The sequence below is a fragment of the Oryx dammah genome, unplaced genomic scaffold (assembly GCF_014754425.2).
Source record: "Oryx dammah isolate SB20612 unplaced genomic scaffold, SCBI_Odam_1.1 HiC_scaffold_11210, whole genome shotgun sequence".
NCBI classification, from domain to species: Eukaryota; Metazoa; Chordata; class Mammalia; order Artiodactyla; family Bovidae; genus Oryx; species Oryx dammah.
In genome coordinates, this window is record NW_024080603.1 from 1,017,867 (window position 1) to 1,038,722 (window position 20,856).

At 46.4% G+C, this 20,856-nt stretch overlaps 1 protein-coding gene across 1 annotated transcript; it reads right to left on the minus strand.

Moving 5' to 3' along the window:
• Window positions 1-106: 106 nt before the first annotated feature.
• LOC120860945 (proteinase-activated receptor 2) lies at window positions 107-10,936 on the minus strand. Its single transcript, XM_040236655.1, has 2 exons — window positions 10,478-10,936; window positions 107-3,663 (listed from the first exon to the last, which is right to left on the minus strand). Exons 1-2 carry the CDS (start codon window positions 10,557-10,559, stop codon window positions 2,552-2,554), a joined length of 1,194 nt encoding a protein of 397 aa, XP_040092589.1. The 5' UTR covers window positions 10,560-10,936; the 3' UTR covers window positions 107-2,551.
• Between the last annotated feature and the right edge of the window lie 9,920 nt (window positions 10,937-20,856).

Sequence of the window (20,856 nt, forward strand, 5' to 3'; positions counted from 1 at the left end):
ATTTTTTTCTATAAACAATTATAAAAATTAGTTCCCTTTGTGAGACAAGAATGGACATGAGTGGCAAAGAAGTACATTTTTCATTTTATATATTTTTACTGTTTGATTTTTTTTTACTATCAGCATGTATTATAAAAATGACTAATAAAGAAACAGCAAAGACCAAAAAAAATGCTTTCCACTGGATCAGCCTGTGAGCCCCTTGTTTCTGCTCGCTTTTACCCTGGGTAGAACATCTTTTGCTTTCCCACCTGTAAAATGGAAGCAAGCCCACCACGAGGAAGCCTGCTAGGAGCCTGAAAGCTGAGCCGGCGAGGAAGGCAGGGTGTATCTGGCCAAGAAGCGAAAAGCAGCAGGCCAGAAATGAGACCACACCAGTCATCAGAGACGAACAGTAATAATGCCACATTAAACTTATGAGTACGTGCCAAACATTTCATCCTAAGCCGCATTTTACAAACAAGAAACTGAGGCACAGAGAAGCATCTTCCTCAGGAACCCAAAACAAAGAAATGATGGAGTGAGAATTCAGCCTTGCCTGGCGGGAGGCTGTGCTGCTTCAACACAAACTAATGCAACAGTTGTTTGCCAAACATTTCAGAAGACTGATGGATGAGCATTTCAGGAAATAAGTGCAAACACACTTTTTGGTAGAAGTATACATTACTGAAGGCCGTTTGGCAAGTGTTACCAAAATTTAAAATGAGCACCCAACTTTTGACCTGGCCATTGTACTTCCTGGAACTCATCCTACAATGAAAGTGAAAGTCAGTCAGTCGTGTCTGACTCTTTGCGACCCCATGGACTATACAGTCCATGTAATTCTCCAGGCCAGAATACTGGAGTGGGTAGCTGTTCCCTTCTCCAGGGGATCTTCCCAACCCAGGGATCAAACCCAAGTCTCCCACATTGCAGGCAGATTATCTGCTGACCCACAAGGGAAGCCCTCATCCTACAGAAATACTCACGAAGATGTCTACATACAGATGTTTAGTGTGGCACTGTTTTAACAGAGAAAAAAAGAGAGGGAGACAGAAACAACTCCAGGAGCCATAGGTATGGAAATGACCAGATGACTAAAACCTCACAATATACCCCAAATATTAAGTAGCTTGTATCCTTTAAAAATGTAGGTCAATCCATAGATGCAGACATGTGAATTCTAAAATGTAGTTAAAAGAAAAATAATTATTACAGGGCAATGTGTACAATATGACCCTCTTTACATAAAAAATAAGATGTGAGAATCACTTTCTTTTTTCTTAGAAGAGTGATGCCTTTGTTTCCCTACTCTCCCTTCCTCAAAAACAAAAATGAAAGCAAAAACCACACAATTCAGAGACAAGTCATAAAAAATAAAAGCCGTGTGTTATTTATAAACCAATCATACAGTAAAATAATTATTTTAAAAGGTCACAAATACAACAGTTGCATAAAGTCAGCTTGGAGTCAAGTACCTCTTTAAATACACTGCAAATCATCTCTATTTTAGTGTTCTTTTCCAGACAGATGTGGTTCAAACTCAAGAGACGGCTTTATCATTTCATATTTGATAAAAAGTCAACAAAACTGGCAATAAATAGTCCAACAATAATTTTTAAAAATACTAAGTGGTAAACACTATTCTTAGTTGTGAAAAAAATCTACTATTCAGACAACCTGAAGATTTCACTCAAGTCAGTAAAGACACAAAATTAGCTTTTCCACATTTAAAATGCTCGTCGTATTTTCCTAGACGTGATGATACATACAAAAGCTCAAAGCATTAATAAAGAAATGACTGAAAGTCCCAATAAGTCAATGAACAGACTTTGTTCTGAGCTGGATGGGAAAGAGACACAAAACGTTCTGTTTTGCTTCATTTTTCAAAAATTGCCATGGCTCCTTGTCAAGTGGAAGCAGTACCCAGACCAAAGGTTCCCAAACACTGGAGTGTAAGAAAGACTTGTTAAAATGCAGGTTCCTGGGCCCTGCCCCAAACTCTGAGCTCTGATTCCTGAGTACGATAAATCTACATTTTCAAACAAGATGCACAATGATTTTGACGAAGTGGTGCAAGAACCCCACCATTCAAACTTGTTGCCATTGGCTGGAAACCTGACTTGGGGCAGCTCCCTGACCTCTTTAGTTTTCTCATCTGTATAGCCAGTCAACTGTACTGATCTTCTCTGAGGGCCCTGAAGCCCTAATGCAGCTGGACCGACCCCAGATGTAAAAGAGACGTAGTTGCAGCTAAAAACTTAAGCCTTCACGCCAAGACTAGTCTTTGCACATCATGGGGTTTCCGTCTTTTCTGCACTGTCTGAAAAGTCTGATTCGATCAGTTCCATTTCTGGGAGCCCCTGAGTAGAGGAATTCTGAAACTGACATTCCACGTGAATTTGGGGGACTTTCCTCATGCAAACAGGGAAGCTTCCAGCAACCCTGAGAGGTGCTGCATATACTTGGTATGTGGTGAAACCTACTTGGTTAGGAAACAACAGAAGCATCTCCGGAATGGTAAGCAGGCCCCAAAGCCTCCAGCAGAACTTGCATTGAGGAACCGGACCACTCAGTAGGAGCCTTTGACACTGGTTGAACTTGAAGAGTAAGAGCTGGATTTCCCCGAGAATTTCTTTGACGAGAGGGATACCTGCATCCGCTTTACAGTACGGACGCTCCGGCAGAGAAGAGCGTTCTTGGCGTGATCCCGGAAGTCCTGTGAAATGAAGTAATAGACAAAGGGGTCGATGCAGCTGTTGAGGGTGGAGAGGCAGAGGGCCACGATGTACAGGGCGTAGACGTGACTCTGGCCCCAGGTCTTAATCAGGAAGTAGTGCACCACGAGCAGAAGGTTACTGGGAGTGAAGCAGATCAGGTACATGGCCAGGACGGTGACAATGAGCTTGATGGCCCTCCGCCTCTTCTTTCCTGAGCTCTCATCCATGGCAGAAGACTGGAGGGTCCGGATCATGAGCACGTAGGCCGAGGCCGTGAGGAAGGCTGGAAACAGAAAGACTCCAATGGCCAGAGACAGGAAGTAGTTGAACATGTCTCCCACCAGCACCTCCTCCGGCAAAACGTCGTGACAGGTCGTGATGTTAAGGGCCGGGATGTAGGAGGTCTGCTTCACGACGTACAAGGGGATGGTAAGCAGCAGAATGAGCAGCCATATTCCCAGGGAAACGCCGAAGGCAATGTTTGCCTGCTTCTTGGGGTGCACCATGGGGTTCACGATGACCCAGTACCTCTGCACGCTGAGGCAGGTCATGAAGAGGATGGAGCAGTACATGTTGCCAAAGAAAAAGCCAATGAGCACCTTGCAAAGAGACTCCCCGTAAATCCAGTTGTTGCCATGGATGTGATAGGCGATCTTCAAAGGGAACCAGGTAACCGAGAGGAGGTCGGCCAAGGCCAGGTTGGCCATGTAAATCACAGCGGGGTGCTTCTTCTTTGTTCGGAAAAGAAAGACCCACAGGGCCATGCCATTGCTTGGCAAACCAACCACGAATACAATCGTGTAGACAACAGGAAGAAAGACAGTGGTCAGCTTTCCAGTGAGGACGGAGGTAGAAAACTCATCCACGGAAAAGCCTGGTTTCACTGTCACGCCTCTGCCAGTGACCACAGGTGACTTATCCACGCTACCAATGAGGCTTCTTCCTTTAGACAGTCTCTTGTCTCCTGCACAAGAAAGGCAAGGCGGACAAGGGTCATTACAGAAATCCGTGTTTCCGCAGAGATGCTGGTTTGTCCAAATACAAGCGCTTCAGAGAAAGAACGGCTGGTGGGAAGGGCACGGGCAAGATGGTGCCCAGCACTCCAGCTACCACCTGAAAGCTCAGGCAGAGGAGAATAGGAGGACAGCAGCTGAGGAGAGAAAGAAGCAGTGACATGGACTGAGACAGCACAGCAGAAGCCGGAGAGGACAGCGTTAGGCGAGCCTGCCTTTCTCCAGGGCAGTGTAGATGGAGAAAGTTTCCCGCACTGTGTGAAGGAAGAGAAAGAAGACAGGAGGAGGGGCACCCAGAATGCTTCCAGGGGCTTCTGATGGGTGGCGGGATTACTAGGATTTCTATGGTCTGGATTTATGTGTCTGCTGTGTTATTTTTGTTGTTATTTTTTTTAAATCCTAATTTTCTATTTTTTAAGTCTTTACTGAATTTGTTACAATATTGCTTCTATTTTATGTTTCGGGTTTTTGGCCATGTGGCACGTGGGATCTTCGCTACCTGACCAGGAATCGAGCCTGCACCACCTGCTTTGAAAGATGAAGTCTGAACTTTTGGACCACTAGGGAAGTCCCCCTGCTGTGTGTGTGTGTGTGTGTGTGTGTGTGTGTGTGCGTGTGTGTATTTTTACAATGGGTATTTCTTTTTAATGGGAGGGTTCTGAAGTATGTGTACAACATAACAATGACTTCTGTGAATCCTGGGAAAAACTGACAGTATATCATTTAGTTCTACAAACTGTCCACACTCATTAGTTTCCAAACTGTTCTCATAATGGCCATCTATCTCATTTGTGCTGCAAGACAACTCAGCCTGGCCCATCACTCCTTAGCCCAAAGTCCAACACAGTGAGGGTCCCAGGAGCTCAGACACACTGTCTCTCTAGACACAAGGACAGCCTCAGCCAGGGCAGGGGTCTCCCACTTCCCTGAGGGCTTTCTGGAGACCTGCCCAAGGAGAAGAGCGGGCAGCAACCTTCTGACCTCAAGGTTACCGGGCAGCTGGGTGCACGATTTCTGTTCAGACAAATTCGTATTCTGACATTTAAGCAAGTAATACGCTAAGCTTTAACAACTTCCACTTTCATCCCCATATTATGAATTAAACTTCCGAAATTACGAATGAATGGCATGGCCAGCCTACATCCTGCCCCAACCAAGTGTCCATCGACCTGCGGAACAAAGTGAGGGGCAATGTAAGGACATAGAAGGCCCTGACTTTATTTCTGGGAAGAGCAGCCCTTCACCATGGCACGTTTGTACCAGGGAGGATGTTCAACCTACTCACAAGCTTATCTGATAACTTGTATGTGTTGTCATCATTTTTTCCTCTACCTAAGACACAGCTGGTGGGAAGGTAAAGTGGTACAGTCACTGTGCAAAACCATCTGGCAGTTCCTCGAGGGGTTCACCATAGAATTGCTGTACAACCCAGCAATTCCTACTCCTAAGGATATACCCAGGACACAGGAAAGCACGGAAACCTGTACAGGAACGTTCAGAACAGCATTGCTCATTAGAGCCCCAAAGGAGAAATAACCCAGATGTCCATCAGCTGATGAATGGATAAACAAAACGTGGTCTATGCCTACAATGGAGCATGACTCAGCAATGAAAGGAAACAGAGTACTGATACGTGCTACAACACAGGCGAAGCTTGAAAAAGTTGTGCTTTTGAAGGAAGCCTCAGGAGTATGTATTGTAGGAGTCCGTTTATAATAAATGTTCTGAAGAGGCAAATCCACAGACCAAAAACAGATGAGTGGTTGCCAGGAGCTGGGGAATGGGGCAAACTGGGGGATGATGGCTAAGGAATAGGGTGGAGTGTTCTTATAGGGTAAAAAAATACTCTAAAGTTGATTGTGGTGATGGATAGATTATCTGTGAATGGTCTAAAAGGCACTGAATTGTAGACTTTGAACAGGTGAACTGTATGGTTTGCAGGTTACATCTTAATAAACCTGTTAAAGAATGACACCTGATGGAAGGCAGGAAGTAGGCTGAGGTGTCATTACTAAAGCTGACTGAGCGGTACCAGGAACTCACTGCAACATTCTATCTTCATGTGTTTAGAATTTTCCATAAAAACAAACATACACCAGGTCACAAAAGTTCATGCAAAGAGATAAAAAACTATTTTATGTAAGGATACTAAAATAAAGAGGGGCAGGGGGAAGGAGCCAGAAATACTACAAAAAGGTAGGGAAGGATTCAAAGAGTGAGGAAGAAAGATTTCCTGAGAATATTTGCACATAGAACCCTGAATGACTGCACTCTAAAATACCATTCACATTAGCTGTGTCCATCGACCCAGTGGCAGAGCACACAACCAGCATGCCACTTGGTATAACCGAGCAGTGCTAGAACTACTCAGTACTAACACTGGTAAATGTCGAGCTGCTGCTCAAGGTGCCCTGAAGCCCTTCCAACACAGGGCACAGGCCTCTACCTCACACAGTGTCCTCAACTCACAGAACTTGTCTAGAACGGATGCCGTCCCAGCTTCTAACCCATCCGTAAACCAAACAACATCATTTCTATTTTACAGGGTGAAGATGAACTACTTAATAAACACTGAAATACAATGACAGTCACAATACAGTGTCAACTGAAAAAGCAACTGGTGGAATAATATGCTTCCGTCTATATAACAAAATAATAATTTGTCAACAAATCTGAAGTCTAGGAAAACACCCACTACACCATAAACTCTGGCTATCTCTAGAGTAAAATGGGTGGGGAGGGGAGAACTTTACTTTTTTTACCTTTATACCCTTCTATGTCATTTGGATTGCTTTTTCAGAGGCGTGTAAACTGGTGTAATCTATTCAAAGGGCAATTTGGCAAAATATCAAAAATTTTAAGTGTGCTTGCCCTATGGCCCACTGATTTACTGCTAGGAATTTGTTCTGCATGTATACTAGCTAAAGTACACAAAAATAGAGTATGTACAAGACTATTTAGTAGACTATTATTTACCATGGTAAAACAAAAATGATAGTTTCAATGTCCATCGAAAAACAAAAAAAGGCGAGTTCAGTAATTTATGGCATTTATACAATAAATAATATGCCCCCTACAAAAGTATGGGCAGATTTTCCTATATTGACTGTGACTAGATCGTATAGGTTAAAAAAACGGTAGGACAGCATGTACAGTATGAGCCTTCTACTGTTACACAACACATGTATTTCTGCATAAAGAAGTCTGTTGTGAGTGAAGGGAGAGAACGGGGATGTTTCACTTTTAACCTTTTTGATTTGCACTTTTAACTTTAAAACCATTACCTGCTCTTTGCTATATTAAGCTTCCTTCTGTGGCCCACCGTCCCAACATAAGCAGGTATAGAGCAGCTACTTTATTTGTTTAAACTCTCCTCTTGTGCTCTTTCCCCTATTATCCTCCTCACACCCAAATATTCTTTTGCTCTGAACTTTGGGAGCACAGATCAAAAGAGAAAAGTTTCCATTACTTGGTACCCTCTCTAGGGACACTTTAGTCAAATTTCTTGTATTCTTTCAGGATGAAGTATTTTCCTCTCAACATTTGCCCAGCTAATAAAACCGTAAGAAAGTCAAACACGCACTTCACTAAAACATCACCTATCAAAATTAATTAGTAACTACAAGGTCAGGCAGGTGACCAAATACAAATTTAAGGTCCCATCTTCACATTCATTGCAGTGTCCTCTCTTATTACAAAACATGGAAAATAGCCCATGAGTCTATCAACAGAGGGCCAGTTAAAAATTATTATACATCCATTGGTAACATTTTAGATTCATTAAAAATGTTTTCTATTTACTAACATGCTACTGATGTTTGGTCATTGATGTTTACTCATTACTAATGTTTACTTTTACTCATTGGAAAAGACCCTGATGCTGGGAAAGACTGAAGGCAAAAGGAGAAGGGGGCAGCAGAGGATGAGATGGTTAGATAGCATCACCAACTCAGTGGACATGAATTTGGGCAAACTCCAAGAGATATTAGAGGACAGAGGAGTTGCAAAGAGTTGGACCTAGCCTAGCAACTGAGCAATGACAACCGACTGATGTTTATATAAACACATAGTTGTACAAAAATTTTTTCTCTATTTATGAATACATATTTTGTGTATGAAAGCATGAGAAAGGCTAGAAACTAAAATGTTAGCAATGCTTTGGGTAATGAGAGTGATTTAATTAATGCCACCTCCTTTTTGGACTTATTTTTCCTTTACAGTAATCACATACAGCTTGTATCATTAATGACCAATTACAAAGGGAACACAAGTTTCAGTGTCCGAAAGAAAAATGGAATGACTGCTTTACAAGGGACTTCTCAGACTTGTGACACGGTGGAAAGAAGTAAGTACCTGAAAAAAGCCAACTTAAATGCCAAACTGCCATCAGCTGCCAGCTAACTCTGGGCTAGTCCCTTTACTTCATTTTTCATTCACTATTTACTGAGGTCCTTTAGGGAAAGAGATGTGTTGGACCGTGGTGATGGAGGTGCAGTTAGGGGTCCCTGGCCTCCTGGAGTATGTGATCCAGTTGGGGGAGAGAGAAAACTGTTTACAGAAGTCACTATCCATCACTCAGATGGTAAAGAATCCACCTGCAATGCAGGAGACCGGGGTTCTATCCCTGGGCCAGAAAGATCCTCCGGAAAAGGGAACGGCTACCCTCTCCAGTATTCTTGCCTGGAGAATTCCATGGACAGAGGAGCCTGGCGGGCTACAGTCCCTGGGGTCACAGAGCCGAGCCACTAACACACACACAGACACACACACACACACACACTTGTGATAGGGCTACAGTCCCTGGGGTCACAGAGCCGAGCCACTAACACACACAGACACACACAGACACACACACACGTGATAGGAAAGAAAGCAGGGGTATGATGGACAGTTTTCCTTGTCTCTCCCCCTCAATTCAGCAGCCCCCATCTGTGAAATGATAAGGTTACTCTCTAGGCTGAATTCCCTTCCATAAGGCCGTGTTTTGGGGAAAAACCTTTGGGAAGAAAAGTCTAGGATGCGTCTTGCTGCAAACTGAGGGGGATACATGAGGGCCAGACTGAAGGGGGTGAGCAAAGACAGGTGCTGAAGCTCAGAAACACTGGTGATGCCATGTTTCTTAATTAAAATCAACTAAGTTTCAAGTTGTGAAGAAAGCTCCATCTACCTAAAGTCTCACTGTTACTGAACTGACCCTTTAGCAAAGTTACCCTGCAAAGGCATAAAAGTATGTGAAGGGGAAAAAAGTGCAATATTGAATAGTTCTGTTTAACAAGTAACTTGATCTTTGTCGTGTTGTTAAATGAAGTCTACCTTACACTTCAGAAATCCTCCCAGCTCCTGCCCCTCACTTTGTAAACAAGAGCAAGCCAAACACTCAGGCAAGCTTCCTACTGGAATTGTCTAGATCATAATATAGAGGAATCCACATCCTCACATTTTACAGATGTCTGCACATACTAAGCCTTGCTCCTAACTTTTAAGTTTGTAAGTTTAAAAACAGAACGGTAATGGGACATGTATTCATCACAGTTTCAGTACTTCCAGGAAATAAATATCTTTATTCTAACGCTGACAAAATGTGTACCAGGGGTGCAGTTTTTCAAGTATCCACCATAATACCCTTTTCTGTAACTGCAGAAGGAAAAAAATCACATTCTTCTGATTCAAATTCACAATGATTTGTTCTTTTACAATGTCTTCATGAAGAGGATAAAAGTGAGAACCTGTCTTAACAACAGGTCTACAAATTTCGCAGGGAAACAGAAACTTCCTTTTTAAGGTTCCCCATCCGTTAGCATCACAGTATGAGTTTGAGTAGGCTCCGGGAGTTGGTGGACAGGGAAGCCTGGCGTGCTGCAGTCCATGGGGTCGCAGAGTCAGACACGACTGAGCGACTGAACTGAACTGAAGGCAATACCCGGCCTAACAGCGCCCACGCCCTGGGAGAGCAGCTTGTCCCGGGAGATTCCCCCTCCCGCCTGACAAGTCCGAGCACACCCCGGGCACCGGCTGCGGGCACAAGCTGGGTACTTCCGTGCCCGGGGCGGGCAGCCTCGGGCCTTCGGACCTGGTGGCGGCCAGTGTGGCACCGAAGGGCCGGGAAACCCGAGCCCCAGAGGTCACCTGCTCGAATGTGAAGCAGGGTTCAAGAAGTTCCATTCGTTCACCTGTTCGACTGCCCTACAACCCGGAGCGAGCGCCTGGCACCCGAAGAACCAACAGGGGCCGGCCCTGGCTTCCCCACTCCCGCCACGAACCGTCCCAGAGGAGCTGCCGGCCCCGGGGAGGCGGAGGCGGGTTGAATGCCGAGGGCCGACCCCAAAGAGGGGCCTCCAAAAGTTGCAGGAGGCTCAGAAAGCGACTCAGAAAGTTCCCAGGCTCCATCCCGCTCTTTGAGGCCATCAACTCGCTAACTCGGCGGGTCGCGCAGGACTAGGCAGGAAAGAGTCTGAAAAGTGTGCGAAAGCTCCTTAATGACTAGTGTTTGCGAAGAAACCTGGGGCTGGGGGGGAGGGGGGGCGGCGAGGGACTCAGCCTCCCGGGTCTTCCGTAGACGCGAGCACCCCGGCCTCTTCCGCTCGCCTCCGCAGGCTTCAGCCCCTGCTGGTGGTCCCAGCTGGGGCCCCGGAGACTCCCCGCTCCGAAGCCGGGAGCGGAGCCGCGGCTCACCCTTCCCGCATCCACCCGGCGTCCGCCTCCAGCCCACGGCGCCCGAGACCCCCGCTCCCGAGCAGCACGACCCCTCCCAGCCGAGCCTCTCACCTGGGACGGTGCGGTTGCAGGAGGCAGAGGCCGCCAGCAGGAGGACGCCCCCGAGCAGCCACGCCGCGCTCGGGCTTCGCATCCTTCCAGCAGCGCCGACGCCGGGCGGACGGGGAGCCCGCCGCCGCCACCACAGCCCCGAAACTGAGTCCCCCTCGCCCGTCGGCTCGGGTAGGAAGCCACCCTCCCGCCTGCCCCTGATTGGAGCCTGCGCGCACGCCTCCCGAGAACCCGGTAAGTTTCAGTGAAACTCGAGCCTCTCGCCGCACCTGCGCGGGGCCACGCCCCGGGGCCGGAACGCACTGCTCCGCCCCGCGGTTCCGAGACCTGGAGTCCCGGGCCCCGCCCGGGCCCGCCGCCCGAGGTGCGCCCGCCGCGTAGAAACTGTGCTGTAATCTTCGAAAGGTTGGAAGGAACACTCTCGTCGTGGGATCGCCGCGGCCTGCGCAAGGCCGAAAACCGCCTTTACCCTTGAATTACTCCTGCGGAACCAGCGTTGTCCACCCCACATCCCCCGCCCTTCCTAAAGGGCAAACAGCCAAGGCCCGGGCTCGCTGCAGTTATCTTGGGTACTTGGTAGAGGCCTCCCAGTGTCGTCTGCGCTGTGGGAGGAGGGGTGACTTTCTAGTCTGCACTGGCAGGATGGACGTCTGCGGGCCCCCGCCAACACGATGGGGAGCAGGCAGGGGCCCGGGCCTGCCTGAGTCTTCAGGGATCTGTGTTTAAGTTTCCGCTCTGCTGTTAACTACCTGCGACCCCTCATAAACCTCTCACCCCTTCTAGGCGCCTTTCCCCGTCTGTGAAGTGGGAGGGAGAAAACAGTTGTAACAGCTACTTAAAGTACCACGTGTAAATGATTCAGGAGCCCAGTCTAGATTAATCCCCCGAATGTAAAAAACATGCAATAACTGTTATTCCCATTTTACAGACGAGGAAACTGAATTAAGGTTGAACAAACTGCCCACAGTCACGCAGCGGTAGTCACGGATTGTTAATGTCCATCACACGTAAACACGGTGACTTCTGCTTTCTCCTATTAGTCACTGCTCCCGCCAGAGGCTTTTCTGTATTGAGAGCCCACAGTCCACAGAATTATATAAACATTTATATTTACAAGTAGGGCTTTCCAGTGGCGCTAGTGGTAAAGAAGATGCCGGAGATGTAAGAGCCATGGGATTCGATCCCTGGGTTGGGAAGATCCCCTGGAGGAGGGCGTGGTAACCCATTCCAGCATTCCTGCCTGGAGACTCTCACGGACAGAGGAGCCTGGCAGGCTGCCATCCATGAGGTCACATAGAGTCAGACAGGACTAAAGCGACTCAGCACATGTTTACGAGTTTGTGTGCAGAATACCTCACAGAGCATGAGGCTGAGTGTGAGACTGCGGATGGAGCACAGCACCTGCATTATATTGCTAATGTCTTACTTTTTACTTGCTTTAAAAAGGTAAAATAAGTTTACCATAATTCATTAAACTCGTGGGCAGTGGAGGAGCAGAGAAGAGAAACATAAGTGCTGTCTTGAAATACTTGAAGAGTTAGCATGTAGGGGAGGATTAGACATGCTCTGAGTAGGTCCAGTTCAGTTCAGTTCAGTTCAGTCACTCAGTCGTGTCCAACTCTTTGCGACCCCATGAATCACAGCACACCAGGCCTCCCTGTCCATCACCAGCTCCCGGAGTTCACTCAGACTCACGTCCATCGAGTCCGAGATGCCATCCAGCCATCTCATCCTCTGTCGTCCCCTTCTCCTCCTGCCCCCAATCCCTCCCAGCATCAGAGTCTTTTCCAATGAGTCAACTCTTCGCATGAGGTGGCCAAAGTACTGGAGCTTCAGCTTTAGCATCATTCCTTCCAAAGAAATCCCAGGGCTGATCTCCTTCAGAATGGACTGGTTGGATCTCCTTGCAGTCCAAGGGACTGTCAAGAGTCTTCTCCAACACCACAGTTCAAAAGTATCAATTCTTTGGCGTTCAGCCTTCTTCACAGTCCAACTCTCACATCCATACATGACCACAGGAAAAACCATAGCCTTGACTAGACGGACCTTAGTCGGCAAAGTAATGTCTCTGCTTTTGAATATACTATCTAGGTTGGTCATAACTTTTCTTCCAAGGAGTAAGCGTCTTTTAATTTCATGGCTGCAGTCACCATCTGCAGTGATTTTGGAGCCCCCCAAAATAAAGTCTGACACTGTTTCCACTGTTTCCCCATTTCCCATGATCTTCATTTTCTGAATGTTGAGCTTTAAGCCAACTTTTTCGCTCTCTTTCACTTTCATCAAGAGGCTTTTTAGCTCCTCTTCACTTTCTGCCATAAGCGTGGTGTCATCTGCATATCTGAGGTTATTGATATTTCTCCCGGCAATCTTGATTCCAGCTTGTGCTTCTTCCAGCCCAGCGTTTCTCATGATGTACTCTGCATAGAAGTTAAATAAGCAGGGTGACAATATACAGCCTTGACATACTCCTTTTTCTATTTGGAACCAGTCTGTTGTTCCATGTCCAATTCTAACTGTTGCTTCCTGGCCTGCATAAAGATTTCTCAAGAGGCAGGTCAGGTGGTCTGGTATTCCCATCTCTTTCAGAATTTTCCACAGTTGATTGTGATCCACACAGTCAAAGGCTTTGGCATAGTCAATAAAGCAGAAATAGATGTTTTTCTGGAACTCTCTTGCTTTTTCCATGATCCAGCGGATGTTGGCAATTTGATCTCTGGTTCCTCTAAAACCAGCTTGAACATCAGGGAGTTCACGGTTCACGTATTGCTGAAGCCTGGCTTGGAGAATTTTGAGCATTACTTTACTAGCATGTGAGATGAGTGCAATTGTGTGGTAGTTTGAGCGTTCTTTGACATTGCCTTTCTTTGGAATTGGAATGAAAACTGACCTTTTCCAGTCCTGTGGCCACTGGTGAGTCTTCCAAATTTGCTGACATATTGAGTGCAGCACTTTCACAGCATAATCTTCAGGATTTGAAATAGCTCAACTGGAATTTCATCACCTCCACTAGCTTTGTTCATAGTGATGCTTTCTAAGGCTCACTTGACTTCACATTCCAAGATATCTGGCTCTAGGTGAGTGATCACACCATCGTGATTATCTGGGTCATGAAGATTTTTTTGTACAGTTCTTTTGTGTATTCTTGCCCCCTCTTCTTAATATCTTCTGCTTCTGTTAGGTCCATACCATGTCTGTCCTTTATTGAGCCCATCTTTGCATGAAATGTTCCCTCGGTATCTCTAATTCTGTTGTTTTCCTCGATTTCTTTGCGTTGATCGGTGAAGAAGGCTTTCTTATCTCTTCTTGCTATTCTTTGGAACTCTGTATTCAGATGCTTATATCTGTCCTTTTCTCCTTTGCTTTTTGCCTCTCTTCTTTTCACAGCTATTTGTAAGGCCTCCCCAGACAGCCATTTTGCTTTTTTGCATTTCTTTTCCATGGGGATGGTCTTGATCCCTGTCTCCTGTACAATGTCACGAACCTCAGTCCATAGTTCATCAGGCACTCTATCTATCAGATCTAGGCCCTTAAATCTATTTCTCACTTCCACTATATAATCATAAGGGATTTGATTTAGGTCATACCTGAATGGTCTAGCGGTTTTCCCTACTTTCTTCAATTTGAGTCTGAATTTGGTAATAAGGAGTTCATGATCTGAGCCACAGTCAGCTCCTGGTCTTGTTTTTGTTGATTGTATAGAGCTTCTCCATCTTTGGCTGCAAAGAATATAATCAATCTGATTTCGGTGTTGACCATCTGGTGATGTCCATGTGTAGAGTCTTCTCTTGTGTTGTTGGAAGAGGGTGTTTGCTATGACCAATGAGCAGAAATAGGAGCCATGGTGGGGAACTGACTTCAGCTCAATGTAGAAAGAGGTTTTTAAGAGGTCTGATTCTCTGGCAGTCCATCGGTTAAGCTTGGCTCTTTCACTGCATGACTGGGGTTCAGTCTCTGGTTGGGGAGCTAAGATCCTCACCAGCTGTCAGGTGAGGCCAAATCAAAACAAACAAACAAAACCAGTCCCAGTCCTGAGGGCTGCCTGGTGACATTAAGGGCACATCACTGTCGGACTTGCAGCAAAGGACCAGGGCATGTGTCCTGCAGGTTGGAGAGGCAATTCCCTACCAGGATCAGGGGGCAGGCTGAGGAGTCCAGGTCACCTCTTAAGCGTCTTGAGCCCTGGAAGTCCGTGGTTCTTTCTAGAAGACCAGTTTGGTGAGTCAGGTGTCAGTGATGTCATCAGTAACTGAACAAATGTAAACTGAACATACTCCATCTTGGGCCTGTGAGTTTCTAGAATGGCGCTTACATCTAATAAAGGCCCTGTGTTCTGAGTATGACCTCTTGCTGAACCTACCATGGGACCAATTAATAGAACTAATGAGGGTTCCAGATAATTCAGGCAGACAAGATTGTATAAAATGTCATGTTAGGGGCTTCCCTGGTAGCTCAGTGGTAAGGAATCCATCTGCCTGCCAATGCAGAAGGCATGGGTTCGATCCCTGATCTGGGAAGATCCCACGTGCCTCGGAGCAGCTAAGCCCGTGCACCACAACTATTGAGCGTGTGCTCTCAAGCCCAGGAGCCACAACTACTGAGTCCACGTGCCGCAACTACCGAAACCCGTGCACCCTAGAGCCTGCGCTCTACAACAGGAGAAGCCACCGCGATGGGAAGCCTGCACACTGCAACAAAGAAGAGCCACAAAAGCCCAAACGGCAGCGAAGACCCAGGACAACCAGAAATTCGTAAACAAAATTATTTTTTAAAATGTCATGTTAGCCAGTTGTTTCAACCATATGGCAAATAAGACATTTCCCCACATTTACCTAAGTAAAGGGCTAGCATTCTGCCTCTGCCCTCTGCCCTGACAGAGCTCACAGGAGCAGGAAAATAAATGGTTGAAAAGGCGGAGAAGCAAATGGCCCTGAATGGACCACAAGAATGGAGTAATTGCTCCCTGAATAACGGGAATGGCCTGCTTCACAACACACACACAGACAGGAGGGGCTAGGGGAGGCTGTCCAGTGAGTGACACAGTTCTTTTTAATGGGTGCCTTTCAGTAGCCCCACATCTTAGGAACCTCTCATTGTTATTGTCTGGAGTTCTTTTGGGAATGTGGAAAGAGCTCGGCCTCTGAAACCATATAACCCTGTGGGCAAAATTTGGTCTTTCACCTTCCAGGTATTTGTGACTTGGGATAAATTTTACTACTTACCCTCTCTAAGTGGAGAGGGCATTCCACTTACCTATAAAGTGGAATCAAGGGAATTTTCTGGTGGTCCAGTGGTGAAGACTGTGCTCTCACTGCTGATGGCCCCATTTCAATCCCTTGTCACAGAACTAAAAACCCACAAGCCATATGTTGTGGGGGGAAGAACGAAAAAATGATGGGGTCAATTTTTTTTTTTAGTTGAAAAGTACCTGAAGATAAAATCAACTGTGACTGTGTTTTGTTTCCTTCCTTTCTTTCAGGAGTCTTCTTTATACCCTCCACCTGTACCCCAGCTCTCAGGATGCTGCTTCCCAGGGCCACACCGCTGTGCCCTCTTTTCCTCCTGGGAAAAGCTGACTTCTAGAAGCAGCACCAGGGCCTTCCTCATCTGTCCAGGAGTAAGATCTCTTGATGGCAAACAGGTCACTCCCGAGGGTCCTTCACTGGGGAAGATACTCAGTCCCACGAGACCCCTTCAATCCTTCCAAGCCTCCATTGAATCATCTGTGATATATGACATCTATAATCTGAAGGTGATAATAGTACCATTCTTACAGGCTGTTTGTGAAGACTTGGGTTTGCTCTATGCCCAGTTAGCACAGTTCCTGGTATACAGTAAATTCTCATGAAATGGTAGCCACTGTAGAATGACTGCCTAGGGGGGAAATCTTCCTTTTTACAATGCATCAAAGGCCAGCTGTCTTCAACTTAAATTTTCATTAGTATTTTATGGAACTATGCCTTGAATTGTCAAAATTTCCAAGAAAATATTTTTACTGAACAGCGCCACAGGTTAAGGATCTCAAGAATGTGCTTTTTCCCAGAGGCCTGACTACATGCATTCAAGTCAGTTTGCAGATGTTTCCCTGTGACGTAGAGACTAGAGTATTTGTCTTCTGATTTTCGTTGACTCTTCTGCCTGAATGACTTGGCTGTGTGCAATAGTACAGAGAAATGACCACAGGCAATTCCAGACAGGCCTGCTCTCAGGGGCTGGGAACTCCATGCAGCTTCCCACCTTCTACATTCTCAGGAAATAAAGTGGGAACTGGGGTAGGCGAGACACCGAGGGAAAAGCCATTTCATTCCATCATTTCTACAGGCATTTATCAAGCTGATCAAACTCTTTCTGGAGAAAAAGAGAGTTAGTCTGTCTACTCTTGGGTCCTGGTCAAATATAGATGGAGGAGACATTAACATTCACTCACTCACTCATTCATTGAGCAAACACTGAGGACAAGATAAGGAATGACCTCCACATGGTAAATCCTTTGGTCAATTCTCAATCTTACTATTACTCAACTGGACTACTATGGAGTTTGGCATAACTGATCTTTCTCTCCTTGAATGCTATGTTCCCTTCACTTCCTACAACACTCTTTTCTTGATTCTCCTCCTGTCTCCCTGGCAACTCAGAAGGGGTTGACTCTTTTCTGGTTCTCACTTACCTTCCTCAATTCTGCATTCTGGAGTAGGACCCCTAAGTTTGTCCTTGGACTTCTTTTCAATAAATTCATTTATTGCCTTGGGTGATCTAATCTAATCCTATGGTTTAAAATACCATCTTTATGCTGATAACTCCCCAATCTGTATCTCTACCCCAGATTTCTCCTTTCTAGACACATATCCATTCAGCTACTGCTTATCTCCAATTGGACGTGGCCGTAGGCATGTCAAACCTAAGTTCAAAACTAAATTCCTAACTCACCTCACCCTCTCATAGTCTTCCCATCGCCTTAAATTGCAATGCCATCCCTCCAGTTGCTCAGATCAAAAATCTTGGAGTGGGCTTCCCTTGTGGTCTAATGGTTAACAATCCGCCTGCCAATGCAGGGGATGCGGGTTCAATCCCTGGTCCGGGAAGATCCCACATGCCATGGAGCAACTAAGCCTGTGTGCGAGCCTGCTGAGTCCATGCACATAGAGCCTGTGCTCCACACGAGAGAAGCCAGCACGAGGAGAACCTGAGTACAGCAAGCAGAGTAGCCCCCGTGCTTGCTGTGTGTGAAACTTAGCACAGCCGTAAGTAAACAGAGCAAGAAAGAAATCTTGGAATCATCTGTGACTTCTTATATCCCACATTATTTCAGTGAATCCTACCTTGAAAATATACCCAAAATACCACCCTGGTTTAGGTGACCTTTGTCTTTTATCTGGATTATGGCAATGGCCTTGTGACTTATCTCTGTCCTTTTGCCCATATCCCTCCATACAGTCTTCCCTCAGCACAGCGCCCAGAGTGAACCTGGTAAGCTGTGTGTCAGTTCAGATCACTTCCTCATGTAAAACACTGAAGTAGCTCCCCACTTCCCTCTGAGTACAAACCAAAGCCTGTCCAAGCCTTACACATCCGCCCTCGCCCACTGCCCTCCAAACACAACCCCCTTGACTTCATCTCCTCTGTTCCCCCTCACTCATTCTGCTCCAGCCACGCACACCCGCTTCCCTACCAGTACCTGGATTGCTTTTCCCTCAGACACCCACATAGCTTCAGTCCTCACTTCCCCCAGGTATTTGCTAACATGCTCTCTCCAGGGGCATCTTCTAAGAAGGCCCCCATCCTATACTCCCCCTCCTTCCTCCGTGTTTTATTTTCCTCCGGCATTGCTGTTCTGCGTGTATTTACTTATTATCTAGTTCCCCCACTGCGGTGTAAACTCCGTGAGTACAGAGTTGTTTTGTTTTGTTTTGTTTTTTCCTCTGTGGCGTTTTAAAAAGTATTTGTAGAGTAACATTATCCAGTGCTGGCAACTGCTTCTGATATACTTAATCTCTATAACATCTCAAATATTATTTGAGTCCCAGTTTAAATCACTTTTCTTAAAATGCAGAAAGGCAAATATCTAAAGCACTGTGAAAGTCAACTTTTAAAATGCAGAGGACAGAGATTTTTAATCTGTTTTGTCCACTCCTGTGTTCTCAGTGCTAGAACAATAGAATGAGTTCAACAAATACTTGTGAATAGATGAGTTCTTATATATTGTTCACCTACTATCTTTCACTCGCTCAGCTAGAAGCTAGGATTGCCAAGATCCCTATCTCCACCTCCATTGTGTGGATGCTCAAATGTGAAGTGAGATGTGTGAGTGAAGGACTGAGGGTGAGGGGTCTGGGAGAGGGATGCGTTGTTGAAGGGCTGTGGGCACTGGAGAAAGAATGACTCTCTCCTGGGGTCACCAGGCTTCCTGAAGGCGGGGTCATCTGAAGAGGGCTTTGAAGGATGAATAGTTCCCTAGGTAAATGATATACAGTGAGGCTAACTGCTATAACAGATGAATCTCCAAATCTTAGCACTTCACTGAAATTGATGTTCCTTTCTTACGTAAGGCCAAAGCCAAGTCTGCGTTTGGTGGAAGGTTCTCCTTCAAGTGTGGGTAAGTGAGCCAGGCTTCTCCCAACTTGGGGTTTTGCCATCTTCAATTCGTGGCTTCCAAGGGCTCTGCAGAAGGAAACGAGCGGGAGGATTCTTCATGTCCAGTTTCCACAGCTCCGGCCTGAAAGTGGCAGGCAATCGTTTCTATATACCATTGGCCAGAGCTCAGGCACATGGTCACAGCTCACTGCGAGGCAGGCTGTGTGCCCACAAGGAAGGGGAAAATGGAGTTGAGGGGACAGTTATCCAGTCTCTCTCTGTTACCCCAGGCATGATGGGGTAGAGGCAGGCCCCCGAGGGAAAGCACAGTGTCAAAGTGTGGTTAAGTTTGAGGAACACTGTGGTAGAAACCAGGAGAATGTGAAGGAAAGTGGCCCGCGATAGAACTAGAAAAGTAGGCAAGATTCGCCTATGAAAGGCGTCTATTTACCATGAAAAGTGAAAGTGAACGTCGCTCAGACGTGTCCGACTTTGTGACCCCATGGACTATACGTGGAATTCTCCAGGCCAGAATACTGGAGTGGGTAGCCTTTCCCTTCTCCAGGGGATCTTCCCCACCCAGGAATCGAACCGGGGTCTCGGGACTTGCAGGCGGATTCTTTACCAACTGAACTATCAGGGAAACCACAAAAAAGACCTTGGATTTTGTCCTAAGAGCATTGAAGGTCAAACCATCCTTTCTCAGCCTATCTTCACATAACTGAAATTGACGGGGTGACCTTGCTGGCACCAAAAGAAAAGACTAAATCAGGCAGGAGTTGTAGGAGGAGGGAAATGGGAGAAAATGGAGTCATTCCGACTGCAAATGCTGCCCACAGAGGACCTTACCGCACCTCACAGCCCATCCCACTGTCTAATCACCACATGGCACGATCACGGCTCTGCTGCCTCAGCCCTGTACAGCCCGTCCCACTGTCTAATCACCACGTGGCATGATCCGGCTCTGCTGCCTCAGCCCAGTCATGTGCCTGTTTCCTTAGGGAATCATTGGCACGGACACGGACATGTGGATGCCAGCTCTGCTCCCCACCCCCAGCATAATCCCTTTTCAGAAAGGTAAGATAGGGCTGCAGTTCTCTGTTAACATTCCTCCCAGTGATGTGTGGTCCAACCACACCAAAGTGAAGTGAAGTGAAGTAGCTCAGTCGTGTCTGACTCTTTGCGACCCCATGGACTGTAGCCTACCAGGCTCCTCTGTCCATGGGATTTTCCAGGCAGGAGTGGATTGCCATTGCCTTCTCCAGGGGATCGAACCTGGGTCTCCCGCATTGTAGACAGATGGTTAACCATCTGAGCCACCAAGGGAGCACCCTGCTTAAAAGCCTTGCAACATTTTTCCTTAAAAAATATTTTATTGTTTGGCAGAAACAAAAAAATCTGAAAAGTTAAAAAAAAAAACACAAATCCCAATGATCATAAGCCTAAACAGTAGTTGGTTGCTAATGCCTGAAAATATTATCATTTGGATTTACTTCTTTGGGTCTAGCAAGCCTATGGGAAGCTGAGAGACCTCCTTTTTAAGGTTCCAACCTTTGACTCCCATCCAGACCCCTCTGTTTCACTGATGATGAGCTGAGTGATACTGGGTGAGTGTGGCAACCCTCAGGGGCTCCCTTCCTCATGCCAGAGGGCTTCTAAAGCACCCCCCCGACTCCCACCCAGCTCTGGTGGATGAGTTGAAGAAAACTAATTTCTCAGAGATAAGCGGAAAGAGTGGGGAGAGAGGGCTTTAGTGTCTGCCTAGAGGAATCAGGTCTAATCGCCAGGACTGAGAACCACAGCCCAATTTT